Raw genomic sequence first — 13,841 nt, forward strand, 5'->3', positions numbered from 1 at the left:
AGTGGCAGATTTGTTCCGGCTGTGTTTTTTCAAATTCTAGCGCACTTGAGCTGGTTTCTCCAAAATTACCTACCCCACATTTAACTTGGAGGCTACTATTAGCATCGTTAGTACCGATGTAGCTACCACTCGTTTACACGCTAACCCAAGCCTTAACATTCATTACGTAGCTGATTAAAATCATTAACACATAAATAGAGTACTCGAATTTCACTTATAGTCTGGCAGCCAAGGCCCTAACCTCGTTTTGGTTGTTAAAGTTTTTTTTATTGCTGATTATTAATCACTTATATGTATATAATGATACCCAATTGGGTGTGGAGTTCTCACCTTTGGGGAAATTGAGATAATTGAGAAAATCCAAGATGGCCGCCACCGAACGCTTAAAATCCAGATTTGTTAATATCTCCATGACTATAGAAGGGACAATAATGACCAATATGTCGTTTTATATGTTTTCAGATACAAGGAATCAGATGAAACCATCATTGTAATGATACAAACAACATAAAACTTGTTTTTTGCAATATGCGACAAAAATTGAATATAATATTTGATGTTCTGAATGGCATATAATTCGGCAAGTAGTCGACATGCATCTGGCACATATAATTCAAAATAGCAGTTTCTGTGATATACATCTATATATTTTGCAGTTCGTCTTCACATAAAAATGAGACACAAACGGTCCCATCCAATCATTAATACATGCATAGTTATGTAACCTTTATGTTTAACTGCTACAATATATTTCAAACATATACATTTATGCATGTAATACAAGTGCGGGTAGACATAGTAACATATATATATTATAGAACATATGATACAGACATAATAACAAGTTTAGTATGTTACGATTGTTGGGTTTCAGTCGTCTGCATCGTCCACAACATCTTGGTGATCATTCTGGCAAGTACCTCCACCCTGGCAAGAACAGAACTCAGTACACGCCATACTTGCTTTTTTGCAACTACACCGTTGTGTACTGCATGGATTTTGGCTGTGGCATGTGCACTTGATGAGAGATAGCAGCTCTGGTGGGACAAGCGGGGTGTTAACAGGCACCATAGTTGGTACAAGTGCTCCGGATGCGACGTCGCGTGACCATCCATGAGCAGTGGGGTCAATTGCTGCTGGGCAGGCTTCCAGAGAACGTCGCCAAACACCAACTTGAAGATGCGTTCTGGCTACATTTGCTTTAAATGCCTCGGCAGTCGGTGGAAGTGAGCAGAGTTTTGGAGCTGTGGCTTTGCTTCTACCAATCTTTGAGGACCATGCTTTTTGTCGTGCTTCTGTGAGAGACTTGCAATTGGGCTGACCGTAACATGCCAACATGAACTTTGTTGATTGGTCTATTACATCTGTAACCTCTGATTCCATGTTGCCCACCAAATCAAGTTTATATTTGCCGGTTCTTAGAGCCTTGAGTGCAACTGCCTTGCCGATACCGAAGTAAGACGCGACTGTGTCACAGCCTGTTAGACCGTGAGCAGCCAGTAAATCAGGGATGATGCTCTTGTGTTTTTCCACTGCGGCGTTGACATCCAAAACAGTTCGGCCATGGATTGGGGAAACCATCAGAACATGCGAGGTTATCTTGCCCAGGTGGCAGAAGTGCAACAAGAGAACAAAGATGTCTGTGTCATCTGCAACTACCAGGACAGTGCCAGTCTGCACACGTGATACCTGTTGTATGATCAGGGTATCACCCTCCTCCTGTGTAGTGGTCATGTCTGGCCGTTTGTTCATTTGTCCACCTTCGATCTCAAGTGGCACCGGATCACTGCCAGTGACAACCAGTTTATGAGTTTGGAAGTCTATTTTGTGCGATACTATGTCCTCGACAATCAGGTCAATTAATTGCGCTTTATTGGAAGTGACGGTGAGCACAACTTTTTGTGGTGGTAGTCGGGCTGTGCAACGCAGCGTGTAGGTTCTACTGGCTCCTTTGTCGCGTCCGCGGCGTGTCGACTCCTTCGTACTACCCTCAATGTATCTGAAATATCAATACAATCGAATCATTAACATCGGGTCAATGCGAATATTTCATAACTGCAAACATACATGTATGTGTACTGATGTTGTGAATTTTGATCAATATAGCTAGTGTTATGCTAGACTCTAAAGCAATATGTATTTAATACATTGCCTACCTGTCAAAGACTAGATAGACATCACTGGTCGTCAAGTGTGTGCGCAGATACTTTCGGAACAGGTCGAGGTAGTCTTGTACAGTTCCAGATGTTGGCCATGGCACTACCCAAAGGATAGCACATCCATCGAGGAATGTTGTGTGCACATCCTGTTCTGCGAGCCTTCGTGATACGTCTACCTTTAGGGCGTTTTTAAGGTTTGATTTTGTTTTAGCATCTCTCATGTTTCCTTGCTGATCGAACATAGCTGTTGGAACAGGCGCCAGTTCATGACACATGAGTGTGTCTGTGTCTAGATCCCGTGAACTACGTTGCAAGCCCATGGCCCGTGCATATATGACCTCTGTGTCAAACACGTTCGTGTCTCCTACTTTAATGTGTTTACGAGACAATGACATGGTGGTAACTAGTTTGGGTATGGTGGCATGGAATCCTGCAGGCCAGCTCTCCTCAAACGACTGCATCTGGGTATGACCTATTGCTGCTGCAGTGTCCACATTGATTGATTGGTGGGTCAAAATTTGTCCGGTAACAATATTCAGTAAGCCTTTGGGATGCTTGGGATCGAGTGGATCTGTACATAGTTCAAGTTTGTCACGCAGAGCTTGTCTGTCTTTAAGATCACCCTTGATTCTTCCTGGTGTTTCTTCCTTATGCTGAGTTTGGCTCTGTGAGTGATCTCGTTCTCTCATTTCGCTCAAGTCACGAATCACACTGTGACATGTGTGCAAGCTATACGCCCATGTCTTGAGGGTTTCTGGTTTGAGTGTTATTCCGACGATTCCACTTTTCCCTTTGCCGTACCGCATAAAGGTTGTTTCAATGGCCATATCGCTCCAAATGCCATTGAAAAGCCCAGAGTTATGGTGCATTGTATGCTGTCCCTTCATGAATTGATCGGAAACGTTCTTGGGAAGGCCATGCATTGATCGTAGATAGTACAATGCATACCGAGCATAGTGTACATGGCCTGCAGCGAAAAACAGCGGAATCATATCTTTGACAGTTGCTAGATGCAACGGCCAATCAGCCTCCCTCTCAGCACGGATGAACTGGAGAACGAGAAACATGGGTTTGATGAGACACTCCACCCAAAGCTTTGTTGTTCTACTCTGAGAAGCGAGGTCGTCCAAGATGTCGGTAAGATCAGCCATGCATTCTAGTTGGTGATTGGTGAAGATGGACCAAAGTAGTTCCTCAACTAGCATTCTGAGAGCTCTAACATTTTGTGGGAATTTTTTGCCACTCAGCATCTTCAGAACGCCACCAAACACAGGGCTAAGTATTTCAACAATGCCTGTGTCAGCCATAAGGGTGCCAATGGAACCACAATAACTCATTAATAAGTGCATTCCACCAAGACGAAGGTGGATATTTCCAAGTTGAATCGGATTTTCCCATTGGACATGTAAAGCTATGCGATAGAGTTGCAAGTCGGCTGTGAACACCACATACTCTTGTCCGACTTTATGCGATAGTTGCTGTGCTTTCTTCATTGCTGCCATCATTGTTGACGGATATGCTGGCGGCATGTCTATCAGAGGTAGATATACAATGTTGGTTTTTGGCTTGAGGGTGTGACCTTGCTCTCGACACAACCGGGTGTTGTAACCATTGAACTCTGGGCAGCCTACCCGTGTAACGACATCATTGAAAAATGCAAAGTCATTCTCGGCTGCTCTTTTCCGTGATACATCCATCATCACTTGGAGTTCTGATGAAAGTGAAGCAGTAGGTATGCTGGGCATCTCTGGTTTCTTTTGCCCATAGTATACAACAAATGAGTCGTTGTCGTCTGGTATTGGTTGGCACACTTCTTCCTTTTTGATTCGCCTGATGGTGTCAGGTCCTTGTACGTCTTCATAATGTGTTGATGGTTGCATGATAATCATGGCTAGAGAATGTGTGGATGCCTTGCCATTGGGGGTCGAAATATCTGTGTCGAAATTATCGGACACCACCTGCACCAAGCCTTGCTGTGCATCAGATATTCCTTGCTCAGTGAGATCATGTGCTACCGCAAGTGCAGCGGACTTCTTGAAACGCTGGATTTCATCGTAGCTGCATGTAACACGATAGTCATACATATGAGTCAGTAATTCCTTGGAGTCGCGCATCAATATGCCCAGTGCTACTTGAAGATCTGTTGCTCGATTAGTTACGATGCTTGTAATGATGTTTCCAATCAGCAGAGCTGGCAATGATGTTTCCAATTTGGGAGAAATAGCTGTCAGCAGATCTTGCAAAGTGTCTGAAACCGACTGGCTGGCTATATGTTTATCAATGTGTTTGTTGTATGAAGACTTATCGTGCTCCACGGCCTTGCATTCTCGCACAACTTGTTTGCTGACTTTGGCAATACTTCGTGAGATGTCATCCTCTTCATCATCTTTCACTAGTTTGAGCGTTTTGGCAGTATTTTCTGTGAATGTGACTATGCTTGCAAAGCCTGGGGCGGATAGGACAAGAAGTTCACTGCCAAAATGCTGCCGCAGCTCTTCGAGAAGTCTTCGCCTACTAAGTGTCCTGCCAGAGTTGCTTGAGTATTCATGGAATAATTCGAGTGAGTTCCATATCCGATGTTTGTCAGCTTTCAGCTCCTTCAAAGTATGATCCAGGCCTATGTCAATGATCGCTCCAGTTGCTTGTTCAAGGTGATCATGTTGTGATAGATATTTGTTGGTGAAAAAGCGACTCATACAATCTCTGTGATAGCGTGCCTCCACTGCATGCAAGTCACTCAACGCACCTTGCACTCGATGCCTGACATCATTGGCCCAACTGTCTGCCCTGGAATCGCATTTCTCAAGTAAATACACCTTATATGGCTCTCCACTATGCTCCGAATGAGTAGAACGACAGAGGTACGCAGGTCGCCATCGTTCTGGATGTCGTTCATTCTTGTTTAGTTCACATAGCTGCCCGCAATACAGACAGTGGTGCATAAAGTCAAAGACGCTTGACGAACGGCGAAGGCGTTTTGTAGACGGTCCGGCTTCTTCATCAGTGTCAGCTTTCAAATATTTTGCCAAATTAGTTTTTGATGTGTACCGTGAAACACAATTTTTGTGATAGAACACACTCAGGTCTGGATCGGTGCTGAACTGAGTTTCCAGCTCAGTGAACAAACTGTCTTTGTACGTCTGGCTTGCTTGTATGATTGAGATTATCCGGGACGATCCGGCACTTTTAGAACATGGCTGCCTGTCATCACATTGGTCTCCGTATTTCGACTTGAATATGCATTGTTCATCCATCACTTCTGCAAAGAGACAAAGAACTATCATTACAATAATGGTTTCATCTGATTCCTTGTATCTGAAAACATATAAAACGACATATTGGTCATTATTGTCCCTTCTATAATCATGGAGATATTAACACATCTGGATTTTAAGCGTTCGGTGGCGGCCATCTTGGATTTTCTCGATTTTCTCAATTTCCCCAAAGGTGAGAACTCCACACCCACCTGGATATCATTATATACATATAAATGATTAATAATCAGCAATAAAAAAAACTTTAACAGTCAAAACGAGGCTAGGCCAAATAATCCACTTTGGCTGCCGGACTATTACCGCAAAACCGCATGCATGCACCGTCTGTTTTAACAAATACGGCCGGCTTCAGGTTGTGTTCCCTGGATGAACTGACCAGGCAGAGTCCCTGTAGCTAGCTTCACGGAGCAGCTAGCAGAGAGACAAGAAGCTAGCAGCAGTCACTTGACAGAGCTGTCACTCAATGTGACCACGCCCTAATATATGCATAACTTTAATAATAATAATAATAATAATAATAATACATGGGACTTTTATAGCGCTTTTCATGAAACTCCAAGACGCTTTGACAGAGAATTAAGAAAAGACAACAAAAAAAAGACAAAGAAATACAAAAAGAGATAAACAAAACAGAAAATAGGGGGGGAGGGGGGTGGTCAGTGGTTGAATGCAGTGTTGAACAGGTGGGTTTTGAGTGATGTTTTGAATGCTGTGAGGGAGGAAGAATCTCTGATGGATTGGGGTAGTGAGTTCCAGAGGGTGGGTGCAGCAACGGAGAATGCTCTGTCGCCCCAAGACTTGAGGTTGGTCCGGGTGGGGAGGGACAGGAGGTTGGCAGTGGCAGAGCGGAGGGAGCGAGTGGGAGTGTGTCTGTGGAGGAGGTCAGTCAGGTAGGATGGGGCCAGGTTATGGAGGGCTTTGTATGTCATCAGGAGGATCTTGTACTGAATTCTCTGGGGGATGGGGAGCCAGTGGAGCTTGATGAGGACAGGTGTAATGTGTTCACGGATTTGGGTGTGGATGAGTAGACGGGCGGCGGAGTTCTGGATATATTGAAGTTTGTTGAGGATTTTTGCAGGTGAACCATAGAGGAGGCTGTTGCAATAGTCCAGACGGGAGGTGATGAAGGCGTGGATGAGGGTTTCGGCAGCAGTGGGAGAGAGGGATGGACGTAGACGGGCGATGTTTTTGAGGTGGAAGAAGGCTGTCTTTGTGATCTGTTTGATGTATCTGTTGTAGGAGAGGGTTTGGTCAAATATGATGCCTAGGTTCCGGATGTGAGGAGAGGTTTGAACTGGGAAGCCGTCTATGTTGAGGGTGAAGTTATGGATAGGTGTGGTGAGCTTTTTTTGTCCAATGTTTATTATTTCAGATTTATCGCAGTTGAGTTTCAGGAAGTTAAGTTGGAGCCAGGATTTTATTTCAGTGATGCAGTTTGTCAGGATGGAGTGGGTAGCAGTGGAGATGGACTTTGTGTAGAGAAGAAGCTGGATGTCGTCGGCAAAGCAGTGGAATTGAAGTCCATGACGGCGGATTATGTGACCAAGGGGAAGCAGGTAGTGGATGAAGAGGAGGGGGCCGAGAACTGAGCCCTGAGGGACACCTTGGGGGAGAGGAGCGGTGGGGGATTTGCAGTTATTGATGTAGATGAACTGGTTTCTGTCAGAGAGGTATGAAGTGAACCAAGAGAGGGCAGTGCCGGTGATGTTGAAGGTGGTTTCAAGACGGGTGAGGAGGATGGAGTGATTGATGGTGTCGAAGGCAGCGCTGAGGTCAAGGAGGATGAGGATGTTGAGGTTACCAGCATCGGAGGAGAGGAGAAGGTCATTTGTAATTTTGAGGAGTGCGGTTTCGGTACTGTGGTTTGAGCGGAATCCGGATTGAAAAGTTTCATAGAGGTTATTAGCAGAGAGATGATGCCTAAGTTGTGACGCTACAGCACATTCCAGAACTTTTGACAGAAAGGGTAGGTTCGAGATTGGTCTGAAGTTATTAGGGTTGTCACGGTTTAGTCTGGGGTTTTTCAGAATAGGGGTGATAGCAGCTATTTTGAGGGACGGTGGGACGGTGCCAGAAGACAGGGAGGAGTTGATTGCTGTAGTGTTGAGTGAAGAGAGAGTAGGAAGGCAGGCCTTAACAAAGCTGGAGGGGATGGGGTCCAGGGTGCAGGTGGCAGTTTTCATTCCTGTGAGGAGATCAGAGAGGTCAGTAGGGGAGACATGGGAGAACTGGGACAGGGGTTGGCAGGATAAGGGGGGGCAGGTGGCTTGAGGGAGAGCTGGTGTGGTAGTGGTTAAGCTGCTGTAAATGTTGTCTATTTTGCTTGGAAAAAATGTGAGAAAAGAGTTGCATTTGCCTACTGTGAATGACTGAGTGGTGGTGTCCAGGGGGCTGAGGAGTTTGTTTATTGTGGAGAAGAGTGTTTTGGGGTTTCCGGAGCCAGAGTGGATTAACTGAGAGTAGTAAGTGGTGCGGGCATGGAAGAGGGCATCTTTATATTGCTGTAGGTGGTCTTTGTAGGTTTGAGAATTAATTGTGAGACCTGTTTTATTGTGGAGTCTTTCAAGTTGCCGGGCACGGGTTTTCATCAGACGGAGTTCAGGGGTAAACCAGGGAGCAGATTGGGTGAAGGAAACTGTTTTGGTTTTTATGGGTGCAAGTTGGTCAAGGCAAGAGGACAGAATGTTGTTGTAGTAGTCAATGAGATCAGAGGGGCTATGGAGGTCCACAAAGGGAGTGGACGATATTTTTTCAGAGAGGGAGGATGAGAGCGAGGTAGCTGAGACACAGCTTAATTTACGGAAGTTGATTTTGCGTTTTTGCTTTGGTGGTGGGGTGGGAATGTTGATGGTCATGGTGATGGCTAAGTGGTCGGAGAGGATGAGGTCTGAGCCAGGCAGATGGTGAAGGTTTAGTCCAGTCGAGCAAACAAGGTCCAGAATGTGGCCACGGTTATGGGTCGGAAAGTTGACATGTTGAATGAGGTTGAAGCAGTTAAGCATGTCCGTGAAGTCTGTAGTTATTGTAGAGTCGGTGGAGTCCATGTGGATGTTTCAAATCACCAAGTAGGAGGACTGAGGTGGAGAAAGAACAGAGCTGGGTCAGAAATTCAGATAAATCAGAGAGGAATGATGGGTTTGGTTTGGGAGGGCGGTAGACAACTGACAGGACTGACTGTGTGTGACCAGAGAGTTTAAAAGCCAGGTGTTCAAATGAAGGAGCAGATGAGATGGGGATGAGGTTGGTTTTAATGTCCTGTCGGTGTATTACGGCAATTCCACCACCTCGGCCCTCCGAGCGTGGCTTATTTATGTATGAGTATCCATTGGGTATAGTGAGGTTGAGTGAGAGATAATCCAGAGGTTGTTGCCAGGTTTCTGTCAGACAGAGAAAGTCCAGTTTATTGTCCAGAATGAATTCGTTGAGAATGTGGCTTTTATTGTTGAGGGACCGGGTATTAAACAGAGTGAGCTTCATATTGCTTTGTGTGGTGAGGATTGACTCAGGTGTCATTGCCAGGGCTTGCAGACAGGGGGCGCGCTCGTCTGTATTGTTGTGATGACGTAGTCGAAAGGTGGGTGTGCGCTCAGCTGACCAGAGTACGGGGATGGAGTGACCTGTGTGAAAGTAAACAAACTCGCGACCGGAGCCTCTATGGATGTATCTGGTTCGTTTTAGAAGTTTGTGGTTTTTGATGACAGAGATGCATAACGGTGTGGAATGGTTGTTGAGTTGTAGAAGTCTTGCAGCGGAGTACCTCAATGCCATGCCAGGCAGGAGAGACGGAGCGTTGAGTGGACAGGTGAGCCGGGCAGCCGCTTGCATTAGCAGCTAGCGGGTATCCTGCAGCTTGATGACTGCAGAGGTGTAGGCAGCTAGTTCCAGGTACAGTAGTTCACGGAAGAGAGGTCCAGGCCAGCCAAAGGCAGGACACGTTTTGAGAAGTCCGGGAATGGGGTGGACGCAGCGTTGGAGGAGCTAGGCAGGTGAAGCCGGGAGGATCAGAAGGAGAGCAGGTGGAGCGGCGAAACGGAGCCGGTGTTTTCAGGTAGGAAAACACGGACACTTTCCCACATCTCAGTGATCCAGGCAGTGTAAGATTGACATAGATCTTAACCGGACTGGTCGGCCAAAAAGCTGCCAAGAAATGTTGAGGAAAGAGTAGAAAAGAGTAAAAAGATCCAGACAGAGAAGCAAACGACGCCAGCGTCCTCTCACATCCGGTCTTAAGGCTTAATATTAATTAAACAGATGAGTTGAGAAAAAATTCACCCCCCCAATCCATATTCATGAAGGGGGGATCTAACTATACAGAGAATATGGTTTTTTGAACCACGATGTAAACATGTTTATTTCTGCTGTAAAGTTGGGCATTTTAACATGGGATCTATGGACATTGCTCCCTTTGGCAGACTGCTCCTACTGGCCACTAAATGAACTGCAGTGTGTGGCACTTCCGTATTGGCATCCCGGCTCTTCCCCAGAGTTTGCCGCTTGCGTGTGACACACGTTTTCACTCTCAATGCAGGGGCGGACTCGCCATTGGGAATACCGGGAGTTTTCCCGGTGTGCCGGCGCTGTGCGTTGGCCGGAGGGCTTGTTTTATTTTGCCTAAATCCTACCGGCACACATTTCTAAGTGTTCCGGCCACTCCCTGGCCCACACCCCACTGGGCTGGGCCGTTTTGATAGGCTACCTATGTTCTATCTATCAGATAGTTTCACTTTCACACGTCAGGCCCGTAACAGCTGTCACTGCGCAGTGAACGATCAGGAGTGAGTGACTGAGATACCTAGCTGGCAGTTGCTTACAGATGGATAAACAAGCTCCAAAGCATAAAGGTGTTTTTGTATAGTTTGTGTATACAGTATATACAGTATTTTAGCGAGCCCTGGGTTCAGAGGGACGGGCTTGCATAGGGGGGGTTGGCAGGGAAACGGGGTTCAGGGGGAGTTCTTGTACACGTAGGATAGAAAAAGGGGAAGTGACCTCTAACTCAGTGGTCGCGCGGCTGTGGAGAAGAGCATGTTGTCCACATTCTGTTACTGAGTTTAGGCTAGTTAGCGAGCAGGTTTATTGTTTTGGGTGCAGTCACTTTTGCCTCCACTTGCTGTTCAAATAAATGTTGAAAGAAAAAGTAAATCTGTATGGGTGTTGAGAGATGTATCCATAGATTTTGTCCCTAATTTTGCTCTCAAAGTGCACCAGATTGATGCATTTAACTTCAACATTTAAAAAAAAATCTTCCTGGGGGAGCATACCCCGGACCCCCCTAGAGGAGGTTAGGTCCACCACCTTCCCACAGCCCCTGCTAAATTGTCTCACCCACATTGAGGATGCTTCTTACGCGCATGTTGTATGTGTCAAGTCAGGCAAATTGGGTCCAAATGTTATTGCATCAATGATCTGTTAACATTCAAATCACTAAATATATGCTGTAACTATTTTGCTCTAGGCAACTCAAGGGCTCAGGTAATGTGATTACTATATGAATAATGGTCCAAAATAACATTAAATGCATCGGGTTTTTTGTTAAGTAACATACTTTCGTCACCGGCCGGCCGATACATGCCGCGCATAAAGTGGGCCTGTGACACGAAGGACTCACAAAGACTCAGATGCACGATTCTTTCTTGATTTCAAAAAATACCTTTTAATATACAAAAAGGTTTTAGGATCAACTAGGACACTCAAAAGTTTGCTAGGTTCAACTAATAGTACAAAAAGACTTAACAAAGAAAAAGGTATCTAGGATCTACTAGGATACTCAATAGTTCACTAGGTTCGACTAGTATGCTCAATGTTTACACAAGGGACTACAGACATGGACTTGGTATAGAGACAAGACGAACCGACAAAAGGAGAACAGGGCTACATATACACACAACGGTTAATGGGGCACAGGTGAAAACAGTCATGAGCAGGAGACCACAATCAAGCTGGCAGGTGACACACAACGACAGGAAGTGTAGACACCTGAAAAGAGAGGACAGAGTCAACATCAAAATAAAATGCAAGGCCACAAGAATAAACACAAAACAATAAACTAACAGAACTCTAACGCTGAAACCTTACAGCCTGTCTGTTAATTAATATATTTGGCAGTTTGGAGTAAGTCTGTAGATTTGTTTGTGTCTGTGTGTTTCATGTATAGGCCTCTCACGATAATTAATTTTGTTGGATACATTTTCCCGGAAATGATTGCGATAAATGATAATATTGTCGGCACCGTTGTATGACCATTTTAGACCACTGACATAATGACGATATATAATAATAATTCAAGTACATCCTTTCAAACTGCTAGTCACATCCTCATGTAAATGGCAATTTATCGAGGTCAGAAAAGTTATCGAGTTCATTTTTATTTATCGTACGATAAGTCAATTAATTGCTTATCGCGACAGGCACACAATAAAACATTGGAAAACAAACATGTGTTTGACTTTCATTAGTGAATGAAACTTTGTGCCTTTTATAGTCTGTGTCCAATATTGTGTATTTGTTTATATTGTATATCTATCCTATATATATGCTAAGGTCCCGCTACTGACACGATAGCAGTCATTTACAGATATAGCGATTAATTTCAGACAGTTTGAAAGGCGAGGGCCGTGATTGGTACGTGATCTGCCCTCTTTCAAGGGAAAACAATAGTCCGTTGTTACCGTTTTTTAAACAGTGTGAATGAAACGGCAGCTCTCTCCCCCCTCCCCCCCTGATCTTTCTTCTCCAGCAGCTAAATTAACAGTAGGTTACTCTGAGTGACTATAGAATGTATGTGACAAGCTTAAAGTTAGTGACGTAACAACACCATAAAAGCTGGTGGGTTGAAAGCAATACGGGAGGTAAAAATAACTAGAATAATTGTGATTTATTTATTGTGGCTTTTATGTTTTTAGGTATAAAATGTTATGTCATTCAGGCTTATAGTTCATCCTTCTCTAAAAACTTTCAACAATGACAATATTCATAGTAATTTAATAAATCCTTCCAACACACATTGTAAAAAATAGCCTACTGTAAGTTAAGAAATCATTCCAATATGTACATCTTCTGATGTAACAACAATAACATTATAAATAGTAACATAGCTGAACATGGTATTGCACCGTTAGCTTTGAGTGTTACTGACCTGAGATGTTTTTATTACATGAATTAAGGTGACTGAGGCTTTTTAACATACAGGGATGCAAACTCATCAGGTGTGAAAAAGGTGACAAGGATCCGAGCCCCCGGCTCCCCCACCCCACGGAATGACAGAGGATTTTAGCAGTCAGAACAACTATAGCAGCAGTTTTAATAATAACAGAAACGCCAAAGAGTCACATCTAATAGAAATATATAAAAGCATTTATTTTAATTTTGTAGCAGTCAGTTTATAATTTTGGCAGCAATGTTGAGCATTTTGAAAATGTATTTTCATGCCTCTGTACAAGGCTTAAGTCTTTCTATCTTTATAGCCACATGGTGTAAAGTAACTAAGTTCATAAACTCAACAAGTACTATACTTGGGCACAATTTTGAGATACTTGTACTTTATTTAAGTATTTCAATGTTTTGTTACTTTGTTCTTCTACCCCACTACAGTTCAGAGGTACATGGTGTACTTCTACTCCCCTACATGTATTTAATACCTTTAGTTACTTTACAGATGTGGATGAATGATGTGAAATATAATCAAGTGTTAAATCAGACTTTAGTTCCACCTGGAGTAAATCCACAAGCTACCATGCAGTATACAAAGTCATTCAAACTAGCTGCACCTTTACCAGCTTTGAGAACACTTTCATGATCAATCATTATAAAACATATAATATATATTATTCTGAAATGGACCAATCTGCACAATGACTACTTTTACTGTCGCTACTTTCCCTACATTTTGATGAGAATACTTTTCTACTTTCACTTGAGGAACATTTTGAATGCAGGACTTTTACTGTAACAGAGTATTCCTACACTCTGGTACTTCTACTTTTACTCAAGTACAAGATCTGAGTACTTCTACTTTTACTCAAGTACAAGACCTGAGTACTTCTACTTTTAATCAAGAACAAGATCTGAGTACTTCTACTTTTACTCTAGAAGATCTGTGTGCTTCTACTTTTACTCAAGTACAAGACCTGAGTGCTTCTACTTTTACTCAAGTGCAAGATCTGAGTACTTCTACTTTTATTCTAGTACAAGATCTGAGTGCTTCTACTTTTACTCAAGTACAATATATATATATATATATATATATATATATATATATATATATATATATATTAGGGCCGGGACTTTAACGTGTTAATTAAGTTTAATTAATTAAACAAAAATTAACGCGTTAAAAAACATTAACGCATTTTAATCGCACTTATTTTTGCACCGCGGAACGTTTCTCGCTGGATGAGTTTCAGGGGTA

General features: G+C 43.6%; 1 protein-coding gene across 1 annotated transcript; it reads right to left on the reverse strand.

Moving 5' to 3' along the window:
- Positions 1–432: 432 nt before the first annotated feature.
- On the reverse strand, positions 433–3,334 carry LOC307045778 (uncharacterized protein). Its single transcript, XM_079691727.1, has 2 exons — positions 2,157–3,334; positions 433–1,999 (listed from the first exon to the last, which is right to left on the reverse strand). The coding sequence occupies exons 1-2, from the start codon at positions 3,308–3,310 to the stop codon at positions 871–873; spliced, it is 2,283 nt and encodes a 760-aa protein (XP_079547853.1). The 5' UTR covers positions 3,311–3,334; the 3' UTR covers positions 433–870.
- Between the last annotated feature and the right edge of the window lie 10,507 nt (positions 3,335–13,841).

Source organism: Notothenia rossii, assembly GCF_949606895.1.
Source record: "Notothenia rossii genome assembly, chromosome: 7".
In the NCBI taxonomy this organism is placed as follows: Eukaryota; Metazoa; Chordata; class Actinopteri; order Perciformes; family Nototheniidae; genus Notothenia; species Notothenia rossii.

What these genes read in the sequence shown, in the direction of transcription:
- LOC307045778 (XM_079691727.1), bottom strand. Translation starts at nt 3,310, where the DNA reads ATGGCTGATCTTACCGACATCTTGGACGACCTCGCTTCTCAGAGTAGA. An exon ending in GTCTATCTAGTCTTTGACAG is followed by an intron (nt 2,000 to 2,156) that starts GTAGGCAATGTA and finishes TTGATATTTCAG; the next exon opens with ATACATTGAGGGTAGTACGA.